At 38.9% G+C, this 22357-nt stretch overlaps 2 protein-coding genes across 7 annotated transcripts in view; one reads left to right on the top strand and one right to left on the bottom strand.

Moving 5' to 3' along the window:
• The window catches only part of POLR3E (RNA polymerase III subunit E), a 33625-nt gene extending 28563 nt beyond the window's left edge, over positions 1-5062 (top strand). For 5 of the 6 annotated variants that reach the window (XM_056806531.1, XM_016423886.2, XM_056806532.1 and 2 more), the window contains 2 exons: positions 1040-1165; positions 1936-3675. In XM_056806531.1, the coding sequence (XP_056662509.1) occupies positions 1040-1165; positions 1936-1992 (183 nt within the window). In that variant the 3' untranslated portion in view covers positions 1993-3675. Of the gene's footprint in view, positions 1-1039; positions 1166-1935 lie in introns of all 6 variants that reach the window. The other variant, XM_001366882.4, reaches the window with a different exon arrangement.
• Positions 5063-5161: 99 nt separating this feature from the next.
• Positions 5162-22357, bottom strand: part of CDR2 (cerebellar degeneration related protein 2) — a 29409-nt gene continuing 12213 nt past the window's right edge. The window contains exons 3-5 of the mRNA XM_001377268.4: positions 10661-10809; positions 10202-10366; positions 5162-7161 (exon numbers count right to left, since the gene is read on the bottom strand). Coding sequence (XP_001377305.1) covers positions 6303-7161; positions 10202-10366; positions 10661-10809 — 1173 coding nt within the window. The 3' untranslated portion in view covers positions 5162-6302. The remainder of the gene's footprint in view (positions 7162-10201; positions 10367-10660; positions 10810-22357) is intronic.

Below are 22357 nucleotides of genomic sequence, written 5' to 3'. Positions count from 1 at the left end.
AGCTGATGTACCTGTTTGCCCTGATTTTCGTCACTTTCAGAAAATAAAAGATTTTAAAAAACATTACTAGACAAGCATGGTGACTATTTGCATTACAAAGGAGTTATTTGATTTAGAAAAGGGTGCACTACAGTTTTTAAATTTTGAGCAGTTGATGTTTTCATAACTATAAATTCAGATCATGAAGCCTATGAGTTTCCTCTTAAGTCATAAGTTTATCTTGGTGCTTTGAAAATTGGCTTAGACAAAATTACTCTTTTTGTAAAGTGTGGTCTTCCTATTCTGACCATTGCAGGAGCCCTGCTGAGGTGTGTAGTTACATTTCCCCAATCTATTATATTTCACTCTTGGGAAAGTAGGATTTAAAAGAACACCTTGACCTCTTTTCTTTAAGTGCCATTATTTAGAGGCAGCATGATAAAACACCCACAGTACTAGACTTGGAATCAAGGAGAACTGGATTCAAATCCCACCTCTGACCTTAATATATGTGACTCTGGGCAGGTCATTTAACTTCTCCATGTCTTAGGCAGCTCCCAGCAATATGCCCTCCTTCTTTCCCATGGCATCCCTCCTTGTAACAAAAAAAAAGAGGCAAAGCAAGCTAATATAGCCACTGTTAGACAGTGTATGCAGCATTTAGTATCTGTAGCCCCCGTTTCATCTCCATGAAGGACCTCTTTAAGAGCATGGATCTTAGTACCCTGGGTTAGAAATGGGATTGATAGAAAGTAGTTGTCTCTCTGGCAGAGCTAGCATCATGGAGCAGAGGTCCAAGGGCCAGCATGCCCCACCCCACCCCCACAAGCAATCAGGTGGACTTCAGGTCAGAGTAGCTCTTAGCTGTGCTCCCATGCCCCTGCAGAACGATACCAGAAGGACAACATCCTGTGGAAGAAGCTTGAGACCAGATGAGCTAAGAGTTCAGAGGACAGTCAGTCTTCTGAATAGCTCATATCTCTGCATTTCTTCTTTAGAAATTATTTTCCTTTCTCTGGAGTGAGCATATCAAATGATTGTGGTTTTGCTACCATTTCAGCATCGACAGGTTTTACTTGAAATATTTTCCAAAAATTACCGGGTGCGTCGGAATCTGATCCAGACTCGACTAAATCAAGAATGTGGAGAGGACCTCAGCAAACAGGAAGTGGATAAAGTGTTAAAGGTAATAGCCCACTTTGGATGTCTCTAGATACAGAGGTCCTTTCTTCATGGCAGGGATATGTAGCTAAATTGTAAAACAGACTAGAGGAGTTCATGCTGTTTCCTGTCTGACCACAGGCAAGGGAAGTGAAATGATGTGTCCCTCAGGGTCACACGACTTCCTTGTTCAACTTCTTCATTTAATAGGTGAGAAAAGTAAAGCTGAAGGGGTTAAATGACTTGCCCAACATCATGCAGGTATTATAAGTTGACAGAGCTGTAATTTGATCCCAGGTCCTTTGAACACTACTGTCTCTTAGCAGAAAGAACTGGGGTTGGAATTTAGTTCTCCTGACTCCCAGAGGTCCTGGATTCTATTATAAGATATTGAGAAAAATATGCTTTACTTAGTAATTTAGATTTTTAAAAAGCAGAGCATTCTTAAAAAACATTGCTGTGAAAAAAAACAAACAAAACCCAAGTAGTTTTGTCTCTGTCTGTAAAGGACTTTTCACATAATCTTTTTCTTCCACAACATCACTTTGAGGTTAAAATAGTCTTCATTTTGCTTTTTTCAATTTCATAAATGCAGAACCTTCAGACTGACCTGGGAAAGAAATTTTTCTACATGTCTATGTTGGGACTAGAACCCAGGTCTCTGGACTCCTAGCTATTCATTAACAACCTCTGTTGCTTAAGCATCGGTGGCATCGTTCAGGATTTTATGAATGTTACTGAGTTTAGTTCATCATAATAACTTCTCACATCTAATTTTTCCCCCCACCTGTCCAGGACTGCTGTGTAAGCTATGGAGGCATGTGGTACCTTAAGGGAACAGTGCAGTCCTGACAGTCATAGTGAACTGCTTAACCCCACAAATGTAGGCCAGAGGATGGATACCACAGTGAGCAGAGATGGAAGTAACACCGGGACTGGCTTCAGGGAACACGGGGCAGGATCTGATCTTCACGTGGCCGAGGGGCACTGCACAAGCCAGTTACAGAGGTCGTCACATTGAGTTTGCATGGCCAGCTGGAGGCAGGAGTGCTCTGAGGAGAGATCAGCCAGGATTCTCTTCCAGTATCATTTGGAATTCCTAATGTATTTTGCTTCTCATTTGGTTCCATTCTAATAATAAAGAGAGTATATACTGATACAGGCAAGATGGAAAAAAAATCATGGTTTAATATCTTATTTTGTAATTCAATGCCAACCAAGTTAAAAGTTCTGTTTACAGGATGAGGAAAGCTTGAGATTTTTAATACTTAAAATGCCTAGAAGCTGATGCTCAGTCTTAGATTTTATGTCTATAAAAGCATCTGCCAGTTCCATTAAACAAGCCAAATTGCAGTATAATACTGTTGGGTTTTTATAGCCATTTAAAAATTTTAAATGTTACTACCTTATGTAGCAACTCTCTCTTAATTGTTTACATGAAACAGCACATAGAACAGACATATGGTTCAAATTATATATTCTTTTGACCTGTTTGCATAGCTATGCAAGTAAAGGTAAGTCCTGGACAACATGTAAGTGTAGTTATCACAGTTTGTGATGTACAGATCTCTATTTTGTGTACTTTTAAAATAAATGCTAACACCAATTCTTGGCATCATTTGGGTGCCCATCTTTTTATGACAAAAGAAATGTAAACAGCTTTTACAGCAGTTGCACAAAATGTGGAGGATTTCTAAATAGAAAGGAAAATGAGATTTTCATCGTAATGTGAAAACTAGAGGTGTCCGAAGCTCTGATGAATGGCTTCTTTGCAAGGGCATTTCTGGTTCATCATAGCCAAGTTAGACTGTGAGATGCTCGGAAATTGACCTTTTTACCTGCATACAGGCAGGTATTTGATTGCCAAATCTGCCCTGTGTGAAATCTGAGGGCATCCCTTTATTTACCCTTTTGATCAGAAAGCTTTGGGAACTATGTAAAAATTCATGAGTTTTTCATTAAAGGATCACATCTCCCTTTCCATGGGTGGCCATCTCACTTCCTATTCAGAATCACCAAATCTCAGTCTCAGACTTGGGTATGGACTTGAGATCATCTTAGTAAACCTGTATCTGAAAAAGTATTCCTTTTCAGAGCATCTGCTTAAAGACTTCCAGTGATGGGAACCTGTTGCTTCCCCAGCTTCCCTTAACCCTTTTGGCCAGTTCTCATTCTAGATTTTTTTTTAGGTTATAAAAATACAGGTAATTGTGTTTTGCTAATAAAATCAAAAGTCCAGGATGAGAGATGGAGACTATTAAAAACAGTAATTTAAACTACGGTTTAAACTACAACTAATAAGAGAATCCTTTAAGGACAGCCTCAGAAAATAATATCCTGATGTGATACTGTGAAGAAACTTCCTACTAGGTGAAAAACTTAAGCCATCATTGAATGTAAGTGTTCGGCTGGATTTAAATATGAGAAAACTGCACATTCAAATGCAATGAATGGTAGTATGACTTGGGAAGATGGAGAAGAGAATGATAGTGACAGAAAAGCCAGTGATAAATAAAACATTTGAATTGAAAGAAATACAAGTCTTAAAAATATCTTATTTAAATTTTTCACTGTATATCCTGTTAAAGCGATCGCATTTTAGGTGGGTAATCTTTATTTGGGCAAATACACAAAAGTTACGTAGCATTTAATTTTTGGAATTGTTTCCTTCAAAAGTTACCTAATGAATTCTGAATTTAGTCAACAAGGCAAAGTATTTCCTTTTGCCTTAGCTACACAGGTATATGGCCCTGTAGCTTAGCAAGCAGTAAGGACCAGACAGATGATTCCAATTTTTTAATCTCCCATTTCAGATCATGAGAACAGATCCATAGATGTTCAAATGTATGTAGAGCTGAAATTCACTGGGAATTGGGTGACATCAGAAATAAGCTTTTGTGCTTCCTGAATGGTTTTTTTTTTTCAGGCCTCTGTCATATTTCAAGAGTAAGTGTTTTTTAAAAAATTTCTTGGCTAGCTAATATATGTACATAAAATGTATATTAATATCCCCTTCCCATTAGGGGTCAGTGAAGGGCACATACCTCAGCTTTTGCCTTGTCAACCTTCACACAATATATGATTCAGAAAATGGTCCTTATATATCAAATTGATTTGAATTATACAACTTGCTTATCAGAAGAATTCTTCTGTCCTAATTTCTTATGTAGACCTAAATTTTATTTTCTTTTGAAAGTGAGGATAAATGATTACCATACTGGAGGCTTCTCTGGTGCATTCTAAGTTTGGGGCCGAGGAGAGTCAGTTTGTTTAGAGAAGTCATTTGCCTTTTGAGCAGCACCATGGCATGAGAGGCTGGGAATGGAGATGGGTGAACACATTCATTGTTTAGAAAATTTAGTTAAACCTCTGTGCCAAGTATTGTGGGAGGTGGTAAGGCTAGACCAATCAAGAGGGATCCTTGGCCTCGGGGTGCTTATAGACCATAGAACTTGCCAATGGACCTCAATGATTGATTGCTTTATCTGTAAAATGGAGAAGAGGGGAAAGGAAGGGAGGGTTTGAACTAGACTTCCAAGGCCTTGTCTAGCTCTACCATTTGATGATCTTCCACAGTTTCTAGTTTCGTATACCAGTGGGGTTTTAATACGAAGAAAGGCCTTTACAGTTAAGTATGAGTAACCTGCAGAGAGAATAATTCCTGATCAAAAGAACTTGAAATATTTTCATTTTGGGGCTTTTTAAATAAAGAATTTAATTTTGGGGAAAGTACAGTGAAAACAGTAGCAGAGATAAAGTATTTTAAGTTTAATTCCCAAGGTGGGGGGATGGTTTAGAGAGGGGGGTGGGTTTCCAGTCTTTCCAGTGGTAAGTAGTGAGTCTACTTACATTTACAACAATGCAGTGCCAGATAATCGAGCATTTGTCTCTGCTAAATAAATGGTTTAAACTTTGTTTCAAAGCAGGTGTGCAGTTCTTAATTCCTTTGTAAACATTTGTCATGTATTAGAAAATAGATTTGGCCATTGAAATACCTTAAAAAGTTTGTATGAGTAACACATTTTTTTAAAATTTCCTTAGAGCTTTATTTTAAGAAAAATATTTACAGTAGTTCAGAACTCTAGTTCTTTTAAATAGTTTTAATTTATAATGTATATATGGGTCATGTGCAGATATATTTCCGCAGTGGTAGATACAAATACTGTTTAATAAGGAGACAGACAGAAAATAAGTTCTTACAGCTTCTGTAATTAGTGAGAAACATGGACAAGAATGCTAGAACTTAACAAGACCTTATTTAGCCAAATGGTCCACCAGCCCTCAAACCCTTATCTATAGAATACACATAACAAACCACTTTTAAGTGGCCACTTAAAAGTCTAGGTCATAACTAAAGCCTTAAGAACAATCTCCATGCTCCCCCTCCCCTTTCTCCCATCTTTGCTGGCCAAATGGTTTCTGAAAAACCTGTTTTTGAAAACAGGTAGGTTCCAAGAGCAAGTGTGAAGACAACTATTTTTCCACATTAATAACACAAAGTGTGCTTTGTGAATAACCTGTCCTTTTTTGGTTCTATTTGGGTGGTGATGAGTAACTTGCCTTTAACATTTAAAGCCATCTCTAAGTAACATCAGATGCAAATAAATTAGAAAATACAGTCTGCCTTATTGCAAATTACATGCCCAAATGGCCTGTCCTCAGTATGTTTTCCAGACAATCATATATACACCCTCTACACAGTTCAGGATAGCCACCTCAGACACTGACAGTTTACCTCATTTTAAACGCTCATGCTAAGCTACTTTGACCACATGGCTGAGAATGACTTGTCCAGAGGAGTCTGAGGCCAGTTTCCAGGCCCTGCCCTCCTACCACAATGCAACACAAACCTTACATAAACCCCCTTCATTTGGGGGGGGGGAAGGGAGAGGAGATATAAATTCCATTCAAGTCGGTGCACCAGCCCCTGGTCCACAGAGAACAGGCTGGTTTTGTCATAGCTACTGAACGAACTAGGAGAGCTGACCCTAATGGCTACTCTGCTTCCTCCATACATTTGCAGAATCAGCAAAGAGAAAGGTTTCATTTGTGACATGTAAGATGGCCACTGGGCAACCTGGACCAATGATAATCCCTGCCTTGAAGTGAGGAGATGAGGGGAATGGCTTAACAGCAAGAGCTAGAATACACAAATGGGTCAGCTAAGAACGTGGTGAGCGAGCCTGGTATTTCGTTCTCTGTTCATCTATTTCTTGCTTGGTTTTCTTGATGCAACTAAAGATCTCCTTGAAGAGAGCTTTGTATTCTGGAGGAGGGCTGGTGGCAGAACTCGAGTCTGGAACGATGCTGGCCAGCTCCTGGCTGCTGGGGACTGGCTCAGCTTCGAGGCTCCTCACATTCGGGGCTGGAGTGGGACCCCTAGAAGTCTGCACAGCCTTATGTTTCAGGGATTCCTCTTCCTTCTGGCACTTCTTGAGCAGCTCTTCATATTTGACCTTCAGAGCACTGTACTGGGTGTCTACTTCATGCAGCAGGGAAATACCCCTCTGTTTCATGGCCTCCGTTTTCCTGATGCAAGTCTCTTCATGGCCCTTAACGATATCACTCCCAGCCAGACTACTCAGGACCACCTCACTGCTGCTGCGTTTGAGGGGCTTTTTGCTCAGCTCGGAGCCGGCCAGGAACATTTCCTCAAGCAGAGTCTGGCTGGGTTCTTTGACAGAAAGGAACAATGAATCTGGAACCAACTTTTCTACGCCATTCACAAAGGGATGCTCTGTCTGTAGCATCTGGCGCATTTCTGCCACCTCTGCCTCTAGCTCCAGGGCCCGTGCTCGGTAGGCATCTGAGGCACCCAGCTGCTGCTCCAGATCACAGTTCTCCTTCAGTACCAACCCATACTCTTCCTCCATGGTCATCCTCTTCTTCCTCTCCAGGCTCAGCTGGGCCTGCAACACTGTGATTGTCTTTTTCAGGTTTTTATTTTCTTCTTCCTCAGGAGTTTGCTGGTTATGCATAGAGGTTATCTTCTCAGCAAATACATGATCATACACAAAGTGCCTGGGGGGAGGAGGAGACAATGCACAGAAATTAGGATCCGGCCTCCAAAACCATCGGTGGCTACAACAAAGCTACACAGGGCTAGCGAGCGAATGCATGCTGAATCTTCATCATAAACTAAAAGTAAACACATTAAAAGCATCTCAAAGAACTTCCATTCCCAGAGCAGTATGTTAACTTCTAGAAGAATTAAGGGCCTTGTATTCTCCATTGTCGCCCTCCTCTGCTAATCTGCCCAGGCTGCTTATTAACAGAGCCGGCTGGGTGGCACAGGAGTTGACCATTGGGCTTGGAGTCAGGAAGACTGCCAGTTCAAGTCTAGGCTCAGCTACTTCCTAGTTGTGTAAAACCCGGCACGTCATTTAATCTCTCCCTGCCTCCGTTTCTTTAACTGTAAAATGGGGATAATAACAGCACCTTCTTCTAAAGTTCAAATGAGAGGATATTTGTAAAGTACCATGCCTAGCACATAGCAGGTGCTAAACAAGTGCTTGTTTGTTTCCTTCCCTTATCCAAAGGCTGTGGTAATATCACTTCTCACTGAAGTTAAAATCCACCTAATTGTAGGGGGTTGGTATGAGACAAAGAAGGGTCTAAAAAAAATCTCAGTGATGGGCAAGATCTTTCCTTTTTTTTTTTAAACCCTTACCTTCCGTCTTGGAGTCAATACTGTGTATTGGCTCCAAGGCAGAAGAGTGGTAAGGGCTAGGCAATGGGGGTGAAGTGACACACAGCTGGGAAGTGTCTGAGGTCAAATTTGAACCCAGGACCTCCCATCTCTAGGCCTGACTCTCAATCCACTGAGCTACCCAGCTGCCCCCTGGTAAGATCTTTCTTAAGGCAGAGGCAACCTGAAACCAATGAGGAGGGAACTAAGCTGAGAGAACAGAGAATTAGCAGCCTCCATAGTTCTCAGGAAAGAACAAGGAAGGCTTGAGATTACACAGGCTTGTGTCCTATATAGCTGGAGTCTGATGCAGAATGAAAGAAGTTGTGGAAAATCTTAGGAGTCCTCAGAGCTGGAATGTGGCTCCTTGTAAAACCCAGATAACCAAAACCATAAGAATTAAGCTAACATCTTGGAGAATGAAAGTACTAATAGGTCCTAATAGGTCAGTCTCACAAAGATCATGGAATGAATGGTGCAGTAATTACTCCACCAATTCTTTCTGTATGCTGGGGTCCAGTTCAGGTGGGCCTTTCATGGGTTTCAGACCTCTCTTTTTGCCAGTTTTACACTCCTTTTCAGTAAAAAAAAAAGGCATTTTCTCTGGTAGAGAAAAAAAGCAACGTAAAGTTAGAATAAACCAGTTGAACTGTTCCCCATTTTTCCATGATCTTCCTCCTCTATCTCCATGAAGCAGCCCTGTCCTGGAGAAGAGGTCAGCCTGTTAGCTATCAGACTCTTCTTTTAAATCCTTACCTACCAAGTATCAATTCCAAGGCAGAAGAGCAGTAAGGGTTGTCTTAAACAATAGGGGTTAAGTGACTTGGCCCGGGTCCCACAGCTCAGAAGTGTCTGAGCCCAGGTGCTCCTGATTCCAGGCCTGGCACTTTATCAGGTTCTTGTGTTGCCAGAGAATCTTCCCCACCCATATGCCTCAACAGCTTCCTCCTTTTAAGCTACCACCATCCCCCCGTAACTTGGATTCACAACTTTGGAGTCATCTTTGACCCTTTCCTTTCCCTCATGCTCCCACCCTCAAGCCCAACCCCATCCATTCACTTGCCATGTCTTCCTGATTCGACTTCTCCCCCCTCTTCTTCCTCCATACAACATCTATCCTCTTATCACTCTCCTCCTGGATTATCACAACAGCTTTCAGACTCCCTTCTCTGATCACCACCAACCTCAAGCTGGTGCTTCCCTCTCTCCCCTGCTCTTAGGGGACGAGCATTTAAAGCCCTCGGGATCGAGTCTGGCTCCTGTCTCCCTTTCCAGTCTTAGTTATTAATCTTACTCACTTCACCCACTCTTCCTTCTGGTCAAACCGGCCTGCTTGATAGCATCCACATTCATACTCTTATCTTCACCAGTAGACACAGGGGGTTGCCCCATGCCCCTCCTAATCAGAATGCCCAGCTTCCCATCCCGATTCCACAGGTGTCACTGCTCTTGAAAGAACCTTGTATAGCCTTTGGATTTTACTGACACGCATGTACTTTGTACCCTCCTTGTAAGGCAGAGGCCACTTGGGAGCAGGGACTTTATTTCTGTTGGATGTCCAGTGCCTTGCACACAGTAGGTGCTTAGTGTTTGTTGAAGCTCTAAGACCATTTACTTTCACAATAGGACAGGGCTGTGACAGTTGTGAGCTAACTGCTTTTGCTCCTACTTTGTCATGGTTCTACACCCAAATATGGGCTCAGAGATAACTGTGACTATTTCTATGGGATAATTTGGATACTGGGACAAGGCCTTCCTGAGGCCACAAATTACTCTTCCCCTGGGAAAGCCAGCACAGAGAGACTCGGTTTACCTGTCATTTACAATGTTTCCTGAGGCAACTCTGGGCCCTCGTCAACTTCTATGCTGTTTCGTTCAAAAATCAGTCCTACCTAAACTATTATTACTCCTCTCATGGGTACAAGGGATCCCAGGTGGAAAAGGTTTTAGTATTTCTAGTACGCTTTGGGGTTTGGGAATACCTGTCAGTAAAGATGGGGGCTTCTGAAGGCTCCAAGAAGGCTCCCCTCTGGAGGCTCAAATTTATTCATTAGGAATCGACCATTATATAGCCTCACTAGCTAGAAGAATGTTGCAGCCAGTAGTATTTTTCACAGAAATTTTCCATGCTTTCAGAATGGCCATTTCCTCATCTTCCTCTAATATGAAAGCTAAAAAAAGTTCTCGTAGAAAATCTTAGAGAATTTTCAGATAAAAGAAGAATGTGTACCTGAACTGAAATGAAAGAACCCATTTCATGAAGTAATTACAGAGCCAGGTTGACCCACCTTCCTAAAATTTCTAAAGGGAAGTGATGAGAGTTTAGACTGAGTCACTATATAATGCCAAGGGAAGAGATGGGCAATATCTTACTTGCGTAGGTCATAAAGTTCCTTCAGACACGAGAAACTGTGCAATGACTTTCGCTGTTCACATCTCTCCTGGTTCCCCCTCCCTTCACTAGATGTCTTCAGCTCCTCCATCTGGTTCTGGAGGTGATCGACATGACTCTGTAGGCATTCGATTGTTTCTGTCAGACTGGAAGGAGAGAACAGAGACCGATTAGAGCCTGTCACATTCAATCAAGGGCATGAGGGGTGAAGAGAGATTAGTTATCATCTACTCAAAGTAGGATTTCTTAATTGCAAATGACTTCTGTTTTATTCATTCTCCCTTCATCCAGGGTAAAAAAATATGCCCAAACTTTACCACGTTATCACTTCAGTCATCATACTTGGCCTACATTCTGTCCTAATTACTAAGTCTACATATAGAGTAGGCTGTGAATAGCTCCTTGAGGTCTTTCTCAACAAAAGAAAATGTGAGTCTTACCTTAATATCTTTTGCTGGGATGCTTTGCTGTCTGAAACTAGCTTTTGATTAGTCTCCTCTAGTTCCCGGGCGGTGACGTCCAGCTGCTCATAAACCTTTGCATGCTGCTCATTCATCTGTCGGAGAAGCTCCACTTGTTTGGTCAGGTACTGCAGGAGAAGAATAATGAGGCTCTCTTACATGTTAACCAAGGAAGATACTATTGCTGTATTTATTTTAAAAGTTACCTTAAATTCTAATGGAATGACCAGATAAGGCATTCTTGGGGTACCTAACTTTCCTGATCATTATCTCTCTAGCCATTCAAAATGAATGTTTGAAGGACTTACCAACAACAACAAAAATCTAAATGTAGAACATGATAATCCCCTGGCAAAGTACATTTAGGAGAATATAATTTATATTTAACTTAGTTTTTTATGAAAGCATGAGTATAAATTCCTTTCAAAGAACAGTAACAACAAAGACTCACATGAGAGATTCTAATTAAAATTGAAAAACAATGCTTAGTCAAGAGAATTAATTACTTTTGGCAGAAAGTAATAAAAGGCACATTTTGCCTTGACTATAAGGAGATATTTCAGCTTAATACCAATCAACCTTTCCTCCTCCTTATTTTTAATTCTGTGTGAAATGTTCTCTCTGTAATCCTCTTTATGTGAAACTTGCCACGTTATTTATTTTGGTAGGTCTAAGACTGCTTTCAGAAAGGGCTAAGGATAAAAGATTCTTACAGTCCAGGAAAAGACACCTTATAGCCATAGCATTTAAAGTCACCTTGGACTGTCCTGTCCATCCAGACCAGTTTGTAAGCATTACAAAGCAGATGAAAATACTTTTCATTTTAAATGCATATTAATTTTAGGACCTGAAGCAGGGAAAAAATTTAAAGGTTGGTTTAAAAGTCACTCCTGATTACCACGTAGCTCCCTAAACAAATACAATGTTCGAAGGTCACAGTGAGATAGCTGGGTTTTCTAAGAATACATAATACTCAGAAATGATATTAGGAGACTTAGGGAGCATGGTGTCATTAGAACAACAGCAGGTAACATAAGAAGACCTCAGGGTGCATCCTGGTTCTGTAATTTATTTGCTATGTGGTAATCTCGGGCAAGGGCAGCTAGATGGCCCAATGGATAGAGCTTCTGGCCTGAAGTCAGGAAGACCCAAGTTTAAATCTGGCCTCAGACAGTAACTAGCCTTGTGACCCTGGGCAAATCACTTAACCCTGTTGGCCTCAGTATCCTCATATGTCCAATAAGTCGGAGAGGGAAATGGCAAACCACTCCAGTATCTTTGCCAAGAAAACCACAAATGGGGTCACCAAGTGTTGGGCATGACTGAAATGACTCAGCAGCAGCAACAACAGCAACAACAACAACAACAACAATTCCAGGCAAATCACTTAATCTCTTTGATCAATCTCTTCATTGGTAAAATGGAGGAAGTCATTCCTATCATACCAACCCGATGAGGGCAGTTTGGATCAAATGAAATTATGTAGCTAAAACAATCTGGTAGAATATAATATTTGGGGCAGATTATCTGATGTTAAAGATCATTCATGAGATTACAACACAAATTTGTAACTTCAAGATGTTGTAAAACCCATTTTTACTTATCTGCCTTATACCAGTCACCCCAGCTAACTATGGATACTTTATTTCAGATACTAAAACATCACATAACTATATTTTCATACTTTACCTCAAAGATATTTTTGAAAGCACCCTTACATTTAAATGGAGAACATTAATAGCAGACCAAGTAGCTATTTATGTATATTCTCAAGTAGCATTTTTTTGGAGGGCAGCCATTAGTTTTCTTTTGTTAACTACTAAAACAGGATGGTATCTTTGTGCTAGGGTGAAAAGTGACCCTTTTTTAAGATTCATTTTATCTATCTCAAAGGTTATAAGATGCAACTGAAACATTGTGGGATGATCAAATGTAATAGACTTTGCTACTAATAGCAATGCAATGATCCAGGACAATCCTGAGGAATTTATGAGAAAGAATGCTGTGCACATCAAAGGTTGTAAGATGGGGATAGAGTGTTGGCCTTGGAGTCAAGAAGGCTTGAGTTAAAACCCTATCTGAGACACAAGAAATATGTCCCTGGGCAAGTCACTTAACCCATCTGTCTCAGTTCCCCAATCTGAAAATGGTGAGCATAATAGCATCAACCTGACATGGCTGTTGTGAGGAATAAAGGAGGTAACATATATAAAACCAACGTCCCATTCCTGAGGTTTCAGAGAGCTCTGCATGGTGACTTTAGTATTAATATTAAAACATTAGATGTATAACCAATGACAAAAAGTGGACTATTTCAAATGAGATATTTGAAAATCTTAAAGCTAAAATTAAAGTAGTATAGTATGTTCTTCTTTAGATAGCAACAAATAAGCAGACTGGGCCATTAAAAACAAACTGATACTTTTATTTATCTCACCTGAGATTCAGGAGAGAAATTCATCTCCCTGCAACTCTTTGCCATGTGGGCCTGCCCAATTTGAGATTAAAACCCACCCTTGCTACGGAAAATCCCACCATAGTACATCTCAACGAATTTAAAAAAAAACCAAAAACAATGAACTTTAAGGCATTTCAGACTCCAATGTTTTATTAAAAAATCTCTGTAGTTTATTTCATTTTTTTATTGTTTTGTTTAAGATTTAATTTTGTTAGTTTTAAGTTCATATATTAATGTATTCAATACTATTCTGTTACACTGAATCTTTTTAATGTACTGGGTTTTTAACTACTGTTATATTCTGTTGCTTTTCCCCTATAACTATACTGAACAAATATTACTGAATAAGCCCATATTAAAAAAAAAATTACCCTTTTTTCTATTTTGACTTTGTAAATTATCACATAGAGGATGGATGGACTTCATCAAAACTGGTTACAATTGTATAACAACCTTTGGAAAATTTAATGAGCTAAATATCTCAAATTGATTTTAAGGGGTCTTTAGACATGATTTTTAGATTTTTTTTTCAACAATTCTGATCATTTTGCCTGCCTCTAACAGGAGGTAAGGTCCATTTTAGTAGCTGAAGTGAAACACAATTATAATCCCCATCTCCCACATTTATAAAAATGTGAATGGATGGGACATTACAGTCTCATACCAAAGGAGCTAGGCAGTTAATCCCAGGGTATGGTACCCGTGGATGACTCCTAAAAGAGGAGCATCTCTCATTCATAACTCTTCAGCTCAGTTTACCCAATGTCAACAGTACAGAAGTTTGGTTTTTTCCTAGACTCCTCTGCCACATTTTTGTAATAATATCTAGATTTCTTGATGATGTTCTAGATCCAAATAAGTTTTATTTTGTTTAAAAATGTATTTGCCAAGGTTGAAAGATTTGCTACATTTGTAAAAATTATGACCAGTTCATAGGCTTTTAAAAATGTCACATAGCAACTCATGTGAAATGATAGTGGGTTTATTTGCTATTGTAATTAATTGGGCTATTGAGAATTTTGGGGATATTGATACCTTTTGAATGTGCATTACATGTTGTACTACTGTTCTTTATAAAAAACTGTTATCTTGTGAAATTCATTTGCTTGTACTCCCAGTGGATCATGGCCAGGTATGAAGAGAAAATGGATCTAATTTTTGGTGAGAAACCTTTGTATTCTATATTTTCTTAGCTGACACAGTGTGTCAATGATTATGAACTATATTTTTGAATTTTAAAACTCTTTTATTATTATATTTTTCTTGCATGTGCAATATACTATTTCACTTTTTTCTCTCCTTTTTATATTTGAAGCACATGTCACTTTAACTTTTTTGATTTTGCAGTAATATAAGTTTAAAATACACTTGCTATAATGTCAATGCATGCCCCAAAGCTTAAGACTATAAAAATGATACCACTAATTGTTAAAAAAAAAATTTATGGGACTTTGCTTAATGATTCTGTCTGATTCCAGGACAAGAGAATACAAAAAGAGCCATTGCACAGTGCCAAAGAAGCACAAAGCTAAACTGCATAGTGCCAATTGAGCACAAGGTCAAAGAGACCAACCAATCCTGGTGGGATTGATGTAATTTTGAGCCATGACAAGAGTACTTGAACATGTTTGGGGTTCGAGGTTGTGGCTGTTTAACATGTGTTAAAGCCAGGTCTTCCTTGTTCCACGTTCTATCAAGTATCTCAAATTTGGCTCCTGCCTGGCTTCTAAAATCTAGTCCCTTTTCTGTCTTTCAAAATGTGGCAACTTTCTGTAGTCCTGGCTACTGATTGGGTAAATGCTTAAATGCCTATATCATTTTAATTGGGCCATGATTCAAGGACCTGTTATAGATTCATTTTCCCTTTACTTGGAATTTTTACACATAACAACTTTGATAGTCTATATTTCATCCAGAAATTATATTTTTTAATTTGGATTTTTTAAATGTTTTTTATTTCTCTTGCCAATTGATTTATATACCTCATAACTCAGCCATGCATCTCTAAATGATCCCTGTGTTTTTTCAATCACCCTCTTCTGGGGGGGGGGGGGATGTATAAAATATTATTTTAAATTGCAATGTTTAAATTCCTTTTGAGAGAAATTTTAAGTTAAGAAACATGCTACCTCTCCAAATCCAGAAAGTGAACTGTTTGGAGAAGACACCATGAAGATGCCTCCACATAACAAAGCAAATATCCAGTATGTGCCATGCAAAAATAAAATGTGAAAGACCATAACAAAAACAAAGAAGCCAATTATAAAGTGTTGGTGAGACCCAGGACTTGGAAAATGTAGCTTTAAGTAATTAGGTGGAGACATATAACTAGTTTTCATGTAAATAAGTTTGTTTGATCTCTTATCTGAAGGCAGAGCTAACAACCTACAAGTTGTTCCAAGAAGTTGTCAGAAGCAAACAAAAGTGGGAAACAGGCTTATGTGGACTGGTCACAAATAAATGTAAGGAAAACAGGGCAGAACAGTCTAGACTAGTATCCTATGTCTTAGCAGCATCTTAATTTGTATTCATTAGCTGGGCAAATACTTAATTATTTGGCAGGAGGGCTAAATACTAGTTGATAAAATGACAAAAAAAAAGTGGCATGAAATTTAGGTACTGCCTAAAGTATTTGGTTGTCTAGAAACAAAGGAATGAGATCAATTACTCCAATGAATAGAGGATGTTCCTTTGATCTATGAATTACCATGGAAAAGAATGAGGTATATAAATCAATTGAAATCAGAGGAACTTCTCTCTTCTCTTGTATGTGTATGCACACATACACCCCAAGAGGGTTTCATCCCTCCTGGCAAGATGGAGAAATTTAAGACTTCATTTTTATCTCACTCTTAGTACTACTGAGTGGGGACCTCCCCCTGGACTATAGCAAATAAATCCTTAAAACAATGGATTACTCAGAGGTCACTTCTTCTAGACTAGATCAGATGACTAGAATAGCAAGTCACCAAAAAATTACATTAAATACCAGAGCTGGGGCGGAGGTAGGGATAGGGTGGGGAAGGGCAGGTAGTCTTTGAAACAATTAGGAAAACAAAACCAAAAAACCCAACAGCTAGGTGCTCAGTGGAAAGAAAGTCAGGGGTAGAGATGGGAATTCTTGGGTTTGAATCTGGCCTTGGACACTTCCTTAATCCCAACTGCCTAGCCTTTTCCACTCTTCTGTCTTAGAATGGATACTTGGTATTCATTCTAAGACAGAAGATAAGGATTTTTAAAAAGAAACTGTTGAAAAGGCAGAGAACCACATAATCAGAAAACTTGGCCTTCCCCTTCAATGTTGGCAAAAAGGCCAGGGTATAGGTGATAAGGTAGAAGCTTCATTATACTTCAGCTAAAAGTGCAAGGTTCAGACAGAAAGGAATAGCTGCCTCTCCCTTTCAAACACATGAAAACTAACAGTTGGTTATTGGCCTTTGTACATAAAGAGGACCAAAATGATATCATTATGTTGGGGTCAATGTACAATGTGTCTGATTGATCAGATTGATCAGGCTTGGAAAGCACTGTCAGAGCTGGGCACAGATAGCCCTTACAAACATTTGGGATGGAGAGGTCTCTCAATTGGAGCATCCCACATTTTTTTGAGGTTCTTACTGCAATTCTGCTTTGCTCAAGAGCACAGCGCCCTCTTTCATGGAGGTAAGTCGTGATGCATGGTCCTGTGCCAGTGTTTCCCCCAGTATCTCACAATTGATACTGAAGTTCTTTAGAATATCCTGGCATTGTTTCTTCTGACTTCCCCAGTGCTTGCCTTGTGTGAGTTCTCCAGAAGTCTTTTAGGCAAATGTACATTTGGTATTCAAACAACCCATCAGGGTTACACTCTGGATGCCTGGTAGTTCAACTAAAACTAATAATGAATTCAGTGAATGTAACAGGAGGAGAGAAAGTCTCCTTAAATAGGTGCATTTGGATTATCCCCATGGTTCACTGGTAAAAATCCTTGAGGATTTGTCCTCCTGGAGTAATTTCTATAAGTGAAGTAGTGCTTCCTGACGGATTGCTTCAAGATTTGCATTCCAGCAACTCAGAATTGTCTTGTTTTTTCATTACCTTGAGACCAAGGCTTCTTTTCAGAGGACCACAGAGCTCTAAGGGACCTTGGAGATCATCTAATCCAGCAGTTCTCAAAGCATGGTTCCCTAGAGGTTCAAGAGATCTTTTTTTAGAGTTTGGGGAGGTCCTTGAGGTCAAAACTATTTTCATAATAGCTCTAAGACAGTATTTGCCTATTGGGGGAACAAGGTTGGGTCTGCAGTCAGGAGAACTGCAGTTCAAATACAGCCTCAAACACTTACCAGCTATATGACCCTGGGCAAATCACTGAATCCTGGTTGCCTCAGTTCCCTTACCAGTAAAATGAGCTGGAGAAGGATATGGCAAACCAGTATCTTTGCCAAGAAAACCCCAAATTAGGTACCTGAACAACAACAATATGCCTACTAAACTACTCCTCCCTTTTCCATCTGTTAGATTTTCTTCACAGACTTTAACCAAAACAACTTATTGAAACAGGCTGAATGCAGAAGCATTCTATTAAGATATTCAAAAGATATATTAAGGCATTAAAGAGATTTACAGAAATGTTACAATGCTACTCCTCTAATTTTGTTTTGAGAAAGTTATTTTTAATAAAAATGTATTATTTAAGTTAACATGTAATGGATTTATTATTGTTATTTTAAAATTTAATAAATATTTTAAAAGCCTATCCATTTTCTAATATGGATGAATATTAATATTTCTAATGATGATAAATATTAATAATATAACCCACATAAACTTCTTTAGAGTCCTTAATAAAGTATAAAGGACAAAAGGGTTTGAGAGCCACTGATTTAACCCAATTTTTCATTTTAAAAGATGAAGACATTGTCTTAGAAAGAAAAATTATTTAGTCTGAATTCATACAGTTAGTACATAGGTAACTAGGATTCCAACGTAAGTCCCCTGAGTCTAAATTTAAACCAGTGTTAATTCTATTACTACTACTTACTCCATTACAAGACAGTTACTAAATAGCAGTGGTTGGTATCTCTCTTTTCCTTAAGTCTTCCCCTTCATATGTCAAACAAATCTTCCTAAAGCCCAGATCTGACCATGTTAGTCCTCTCTACTCTAGTCAATAAATTAGTGGCTCTCTATTACCTCCTGGATCAAATACAAAATCCTCTGTCTGGCATTCAAAGCCCACATAATCTAGCCCCCCTCCTACTTTTCCAATCTTAGAGCTCTCTCTCTCTCTACATACTCCTCAATCCAGTGACAATGGCCTCTTTATTTTGGTTTCTCACCCAAGGCTCCCTATCTCCTGACTTGAGGCATTTTCACGCGCTGTGTTACCCTGGGCAAGTCACTTAACCCCAACTGCCTAGTCTTTACTATCATAATATCATAAAATTGATTTTAATTTAATTATTAATTCTGTTTATACATAATTATATATTGATAATAATCAATTAATAAAATTGATATTAAGACAGAAAGTAAGAGTTTTTTTTTAAAAGTAGACCTTCCAATACCAACAGTATTATAATCCTGTTTGATAAATCAAAAAATCTTTTACTGAAATTTATGGACCCATTGACATTCTCTAAAAACAGTTTAAGTGTTAATATTAAGAATCAGTATAGGGGGCAGCTGAATGGCTCGGTGAATTGAAAGACAAGCCTAGAGATGGGAAGTCCTGCATTCAAATCTAACCTCAGACACTTCCTAGCTATGCCACACCGGGCAAGTCACTTAACCCAGCTCTTACAACTCTTTTGCATTGGAACCAATATATAGTAAGATGGAAGGTAAGGATTAAAAAAAAAAGAATCAGTATATTTAACTACTCTATTAGCAACCACTTAAAATCATTTATAGATAAAATGATAAAACTACCCTCTACTCCCTTCGCATATTGAAAGCTTGAAAAGTACTTGTGAAATTGTAAAAGGCTACCCACTAATCTAATTGTGCCTCAGGGCATCAGAACACACTACTGTCCAAAGTAATTTGCCACAATCAATGTTTTCCCTCCTTTTCCCCATCTAGGACAGAAAAACTAGTCCTGGAATCCAGGAAAACTCTGAATGCCTGAATAGTCAAGCAAAAGAGCATCCAGACAACAAGTCTCTGAAATCAACAGGAATCTGTCCAACTAGAGCACAGATAACTAGATAACTTACACCTCTTCCCAGCAAGCAGAAGGGTGGCTAATCCCATCAGAATCATTAAAAATCCAGCTTTCCAAAGCAGGAATATTCCAAGTCTAAAATCTCCTCAGGTACAATTTCCAGTTGTCTACCCACTTCCTTAATAGGTCAAAGGCAGTTCTAACTACCCTTTCTTTAATTCCACTATCCAAGAAGCTCTGGGTATGCTAAGGATACAAACACAAACAATGTAGAAAACTCAATCATTTTTGAGGGGAAGGCTACAGCAACTGGGCGTGGGGTAGGGTGGGGTTGGAAGGGAAACAAGATAGACTTTCTGTAGGAGGTAGCAATTAAGCTGAACTTTGGAGGGGAAGGGGGAAGGCATTTATTAATCAATCATCTATGTGTCCAACACTGAGCTAAGTGTTTTACAAGTATTATTTCATTTGACCTTCATAATAACTTCATTTTTTTTCTTAACAGTTGAGGAAAATGAGGCAGACAAGCAAAATGCTAGTGTCTAAGGCTGCATTTTAACTCTGGTCTTCTTGTGCCATATAACTGCCTTTTTTTTTGGTTAAAGGAAGAGAGAAGAGGTGGAAATGTAAAGGGTATATATAATTCCAGGGATTAAAGAGAGCCTTAGCAAAGGTGGATGAAAAACAGAATGAAGATCAGCAAAGATGGCACTCTGGCTTCAATTTAGGATGGCAGGAAGCTATGATAAACCTAGAAAGTATAGCCAGAATATGAAGGGCTTTACAAATCACACAGGAGGAGTGTGTATTTTATCCAATGGGCAAAGGGGTGCCACCAAGGTGACTAGTCCCATTACCATACATGCCATTCTTCATTCACTGTCAATGGTTTGCTCTAGGATTATCTTTTTGTGTGGTCATGCAAAACATAATTCCATGATAGCCATGTTGTGGAAGAGGGGAAAAAAGCCACAGATCCCCAAAAAAACAAAAACAAAAAAGATAAAGAAAACAAAAAAAATTAAGCTTTGATCTTCATTCAGATTCTATCAGTTCTTTCTCTGGAGGTGAATAGCATCTTTCGTCATAAGTCTTTGGGAAATGTCTTGGATCCTTGTATTGCTGACACAATGTACCACGTTTTCCTGGTTCTGCTCAGTTCACTTTTTTACCAATTCATATAAGTCCTTTCCAAGTTTTTCTGAATCATCCTGCTTGTTGTTTCTTATAGCACAATGGTATTTCATTACAATCATAAACCACAGCTTGTCCAGCCATTCCCCAATGGATACCCCATCAATTTCCAATTCTCTGTTGTCACCACAGAAAGACCTATTGTAGTTTTGTACAAATATCCTTTTCCTTTTTAAAAAACATCTCTGGAATACTGACCTAATAGTGGTATTGCTGGGTCAAAAGGCACATAAAGTTTCAGAGGCCTTTGGCCTTAGATGAGATTATCCTCAGTTTTAAGTTTAAAATTGCCCTGAAGTCTTCAGTAAGAGTAGATAAAACAATCAATCAATAAGGATTTACAAAACAACTACTATATGCCAGGTAACTGGGGCAATCTCTGACTTTAAAGAGCTTAGATTCTCCAGCAGGAAAGACAATTTAGGCATAAAGCTGTATATGTGAAATCTATACAAAATAAAGATAAGGTAAATTTGGGGGTTTAAGGTAAATTTATATAGATGACATTAGAGCCTTGAAGGAAACAAGGGATTTTAAGAGGTAATGGTGAAGAAAGAGTATTCCAAATATGGGAGACTGAAGTACAAAGGTTCAGATTAAGACAGTGAGTATGAGGAACAGTAAGGCCTGTTTGAACTCTAGCACACAGAAGAGGGGAAATCATATACACAATAAGTTTGGAAAGGTGGGTCAGAGATAGTTTGTGAAAGGCTTTAAAAGCCACAGGAACTTGACAATGGAAGTTCAACAATAAACTGGAGTTTACTGAGTAGGGGGTGGGAAATGACTTGTATTTTAGGAAAATCACTTTGGCAGCTATATGGTGGATGGACTTCTTAAGGAGACATGAGGCAGAGACCAATTAGAAGGTCTTTGCAATTGTCCATATTACAGATGAGCTGATGGCCTTGTGATAGAAAGATATGAATTTAAGAAGATGTTACAAAAGCAGAAACAACATTTGGTAACTGATTGGATATGTGATATGAGTGAGAGGATGACTCACGGACAACCCTTAGGTTGTTACTTGAGAAACTGGAATGATAATGGTGTCCTAGACAGAAATAAGGAAGTCTGGAAGAAGGATGGGTATGGGAGGTAAGCTATTTTTTGGACATGTTGAGGTTGAGATATCCAGTTAGAGATGTCTAAGGTAGAGATGCAGGAGGGAAATTAGGGCTAGATATATAGAGATGATCTTAATGAAATCCATGGGAGCTGATAAGGTTGCCAAATGAGAGAGTATAGAGAGAAAATGAGGATCCAGGTTCTAAGGGCTAAGAAAATAGAAAGCAAGAAGTGAAGGTAAAGGGTTATATATATATATATATATACATCGTTCTGTTTTGTTTTTATGGCATTTGAAGTTAAAGAAAAACAACAAGGATGAATATTCCTTTCAAATAATGCGCCTCTTGCTCACTCAGAAATGCTCAAAACTGGAACTTGTTTCAAAAAAAGTGATAATTTGTACCATCTAGTCTGAATATTTTAGTAATTAGTTTAATTATTCTCCTTAAATGGATAAAGAAATGAAAATAACAGCTCAAAGCAATTCTTTTTTTTTTTTCTAAACCCTTACCTTCCACCTTAGAATGAATACTGTGTATTGGTTCCAAGGCAGAAGAGTGGTAAGGACTAGGAAATGGGGGTTAAGTGACTTGCCCAGGGTCACACAGCTAGAAAGTGTCTGAGGCCACTTTTGAACCAAGGACCTGCACCCCTTGCCAGATCTGATAACTCCTTGCTCAAAAACTCTCACAGGCTCCTTTAGACTTCATCAATATCTTGGACTGCTGGTCAAGGTCCTTCACCACACAGTGCTGCTCCGTCTTCCCACATTTTTTTCATTTCATCCCCTTTGGGGATGCACAGCCAA

This window comes from Monodelphis domestica, chromosome 7 (genome assembly GCF_027887165.1).
Source record: "Monodelphis domestica isolate mMonDom1 chromosome 7, mMonDom1.pri, whole genome shotgun sequence".
In the NCBI taxonomy this organism is placed as follows: Eukaryota; Metazoa; Chordata; class Mammalia; order Didelphimorphia; family Didelphidae; genus Monodelphis; species Monodelphis domestica.
The sequence above is the reverse complement of the archived record's forward strand: the minus strand, read 5'-3'. Positions and strand labels throughout refer to the sequence as shown.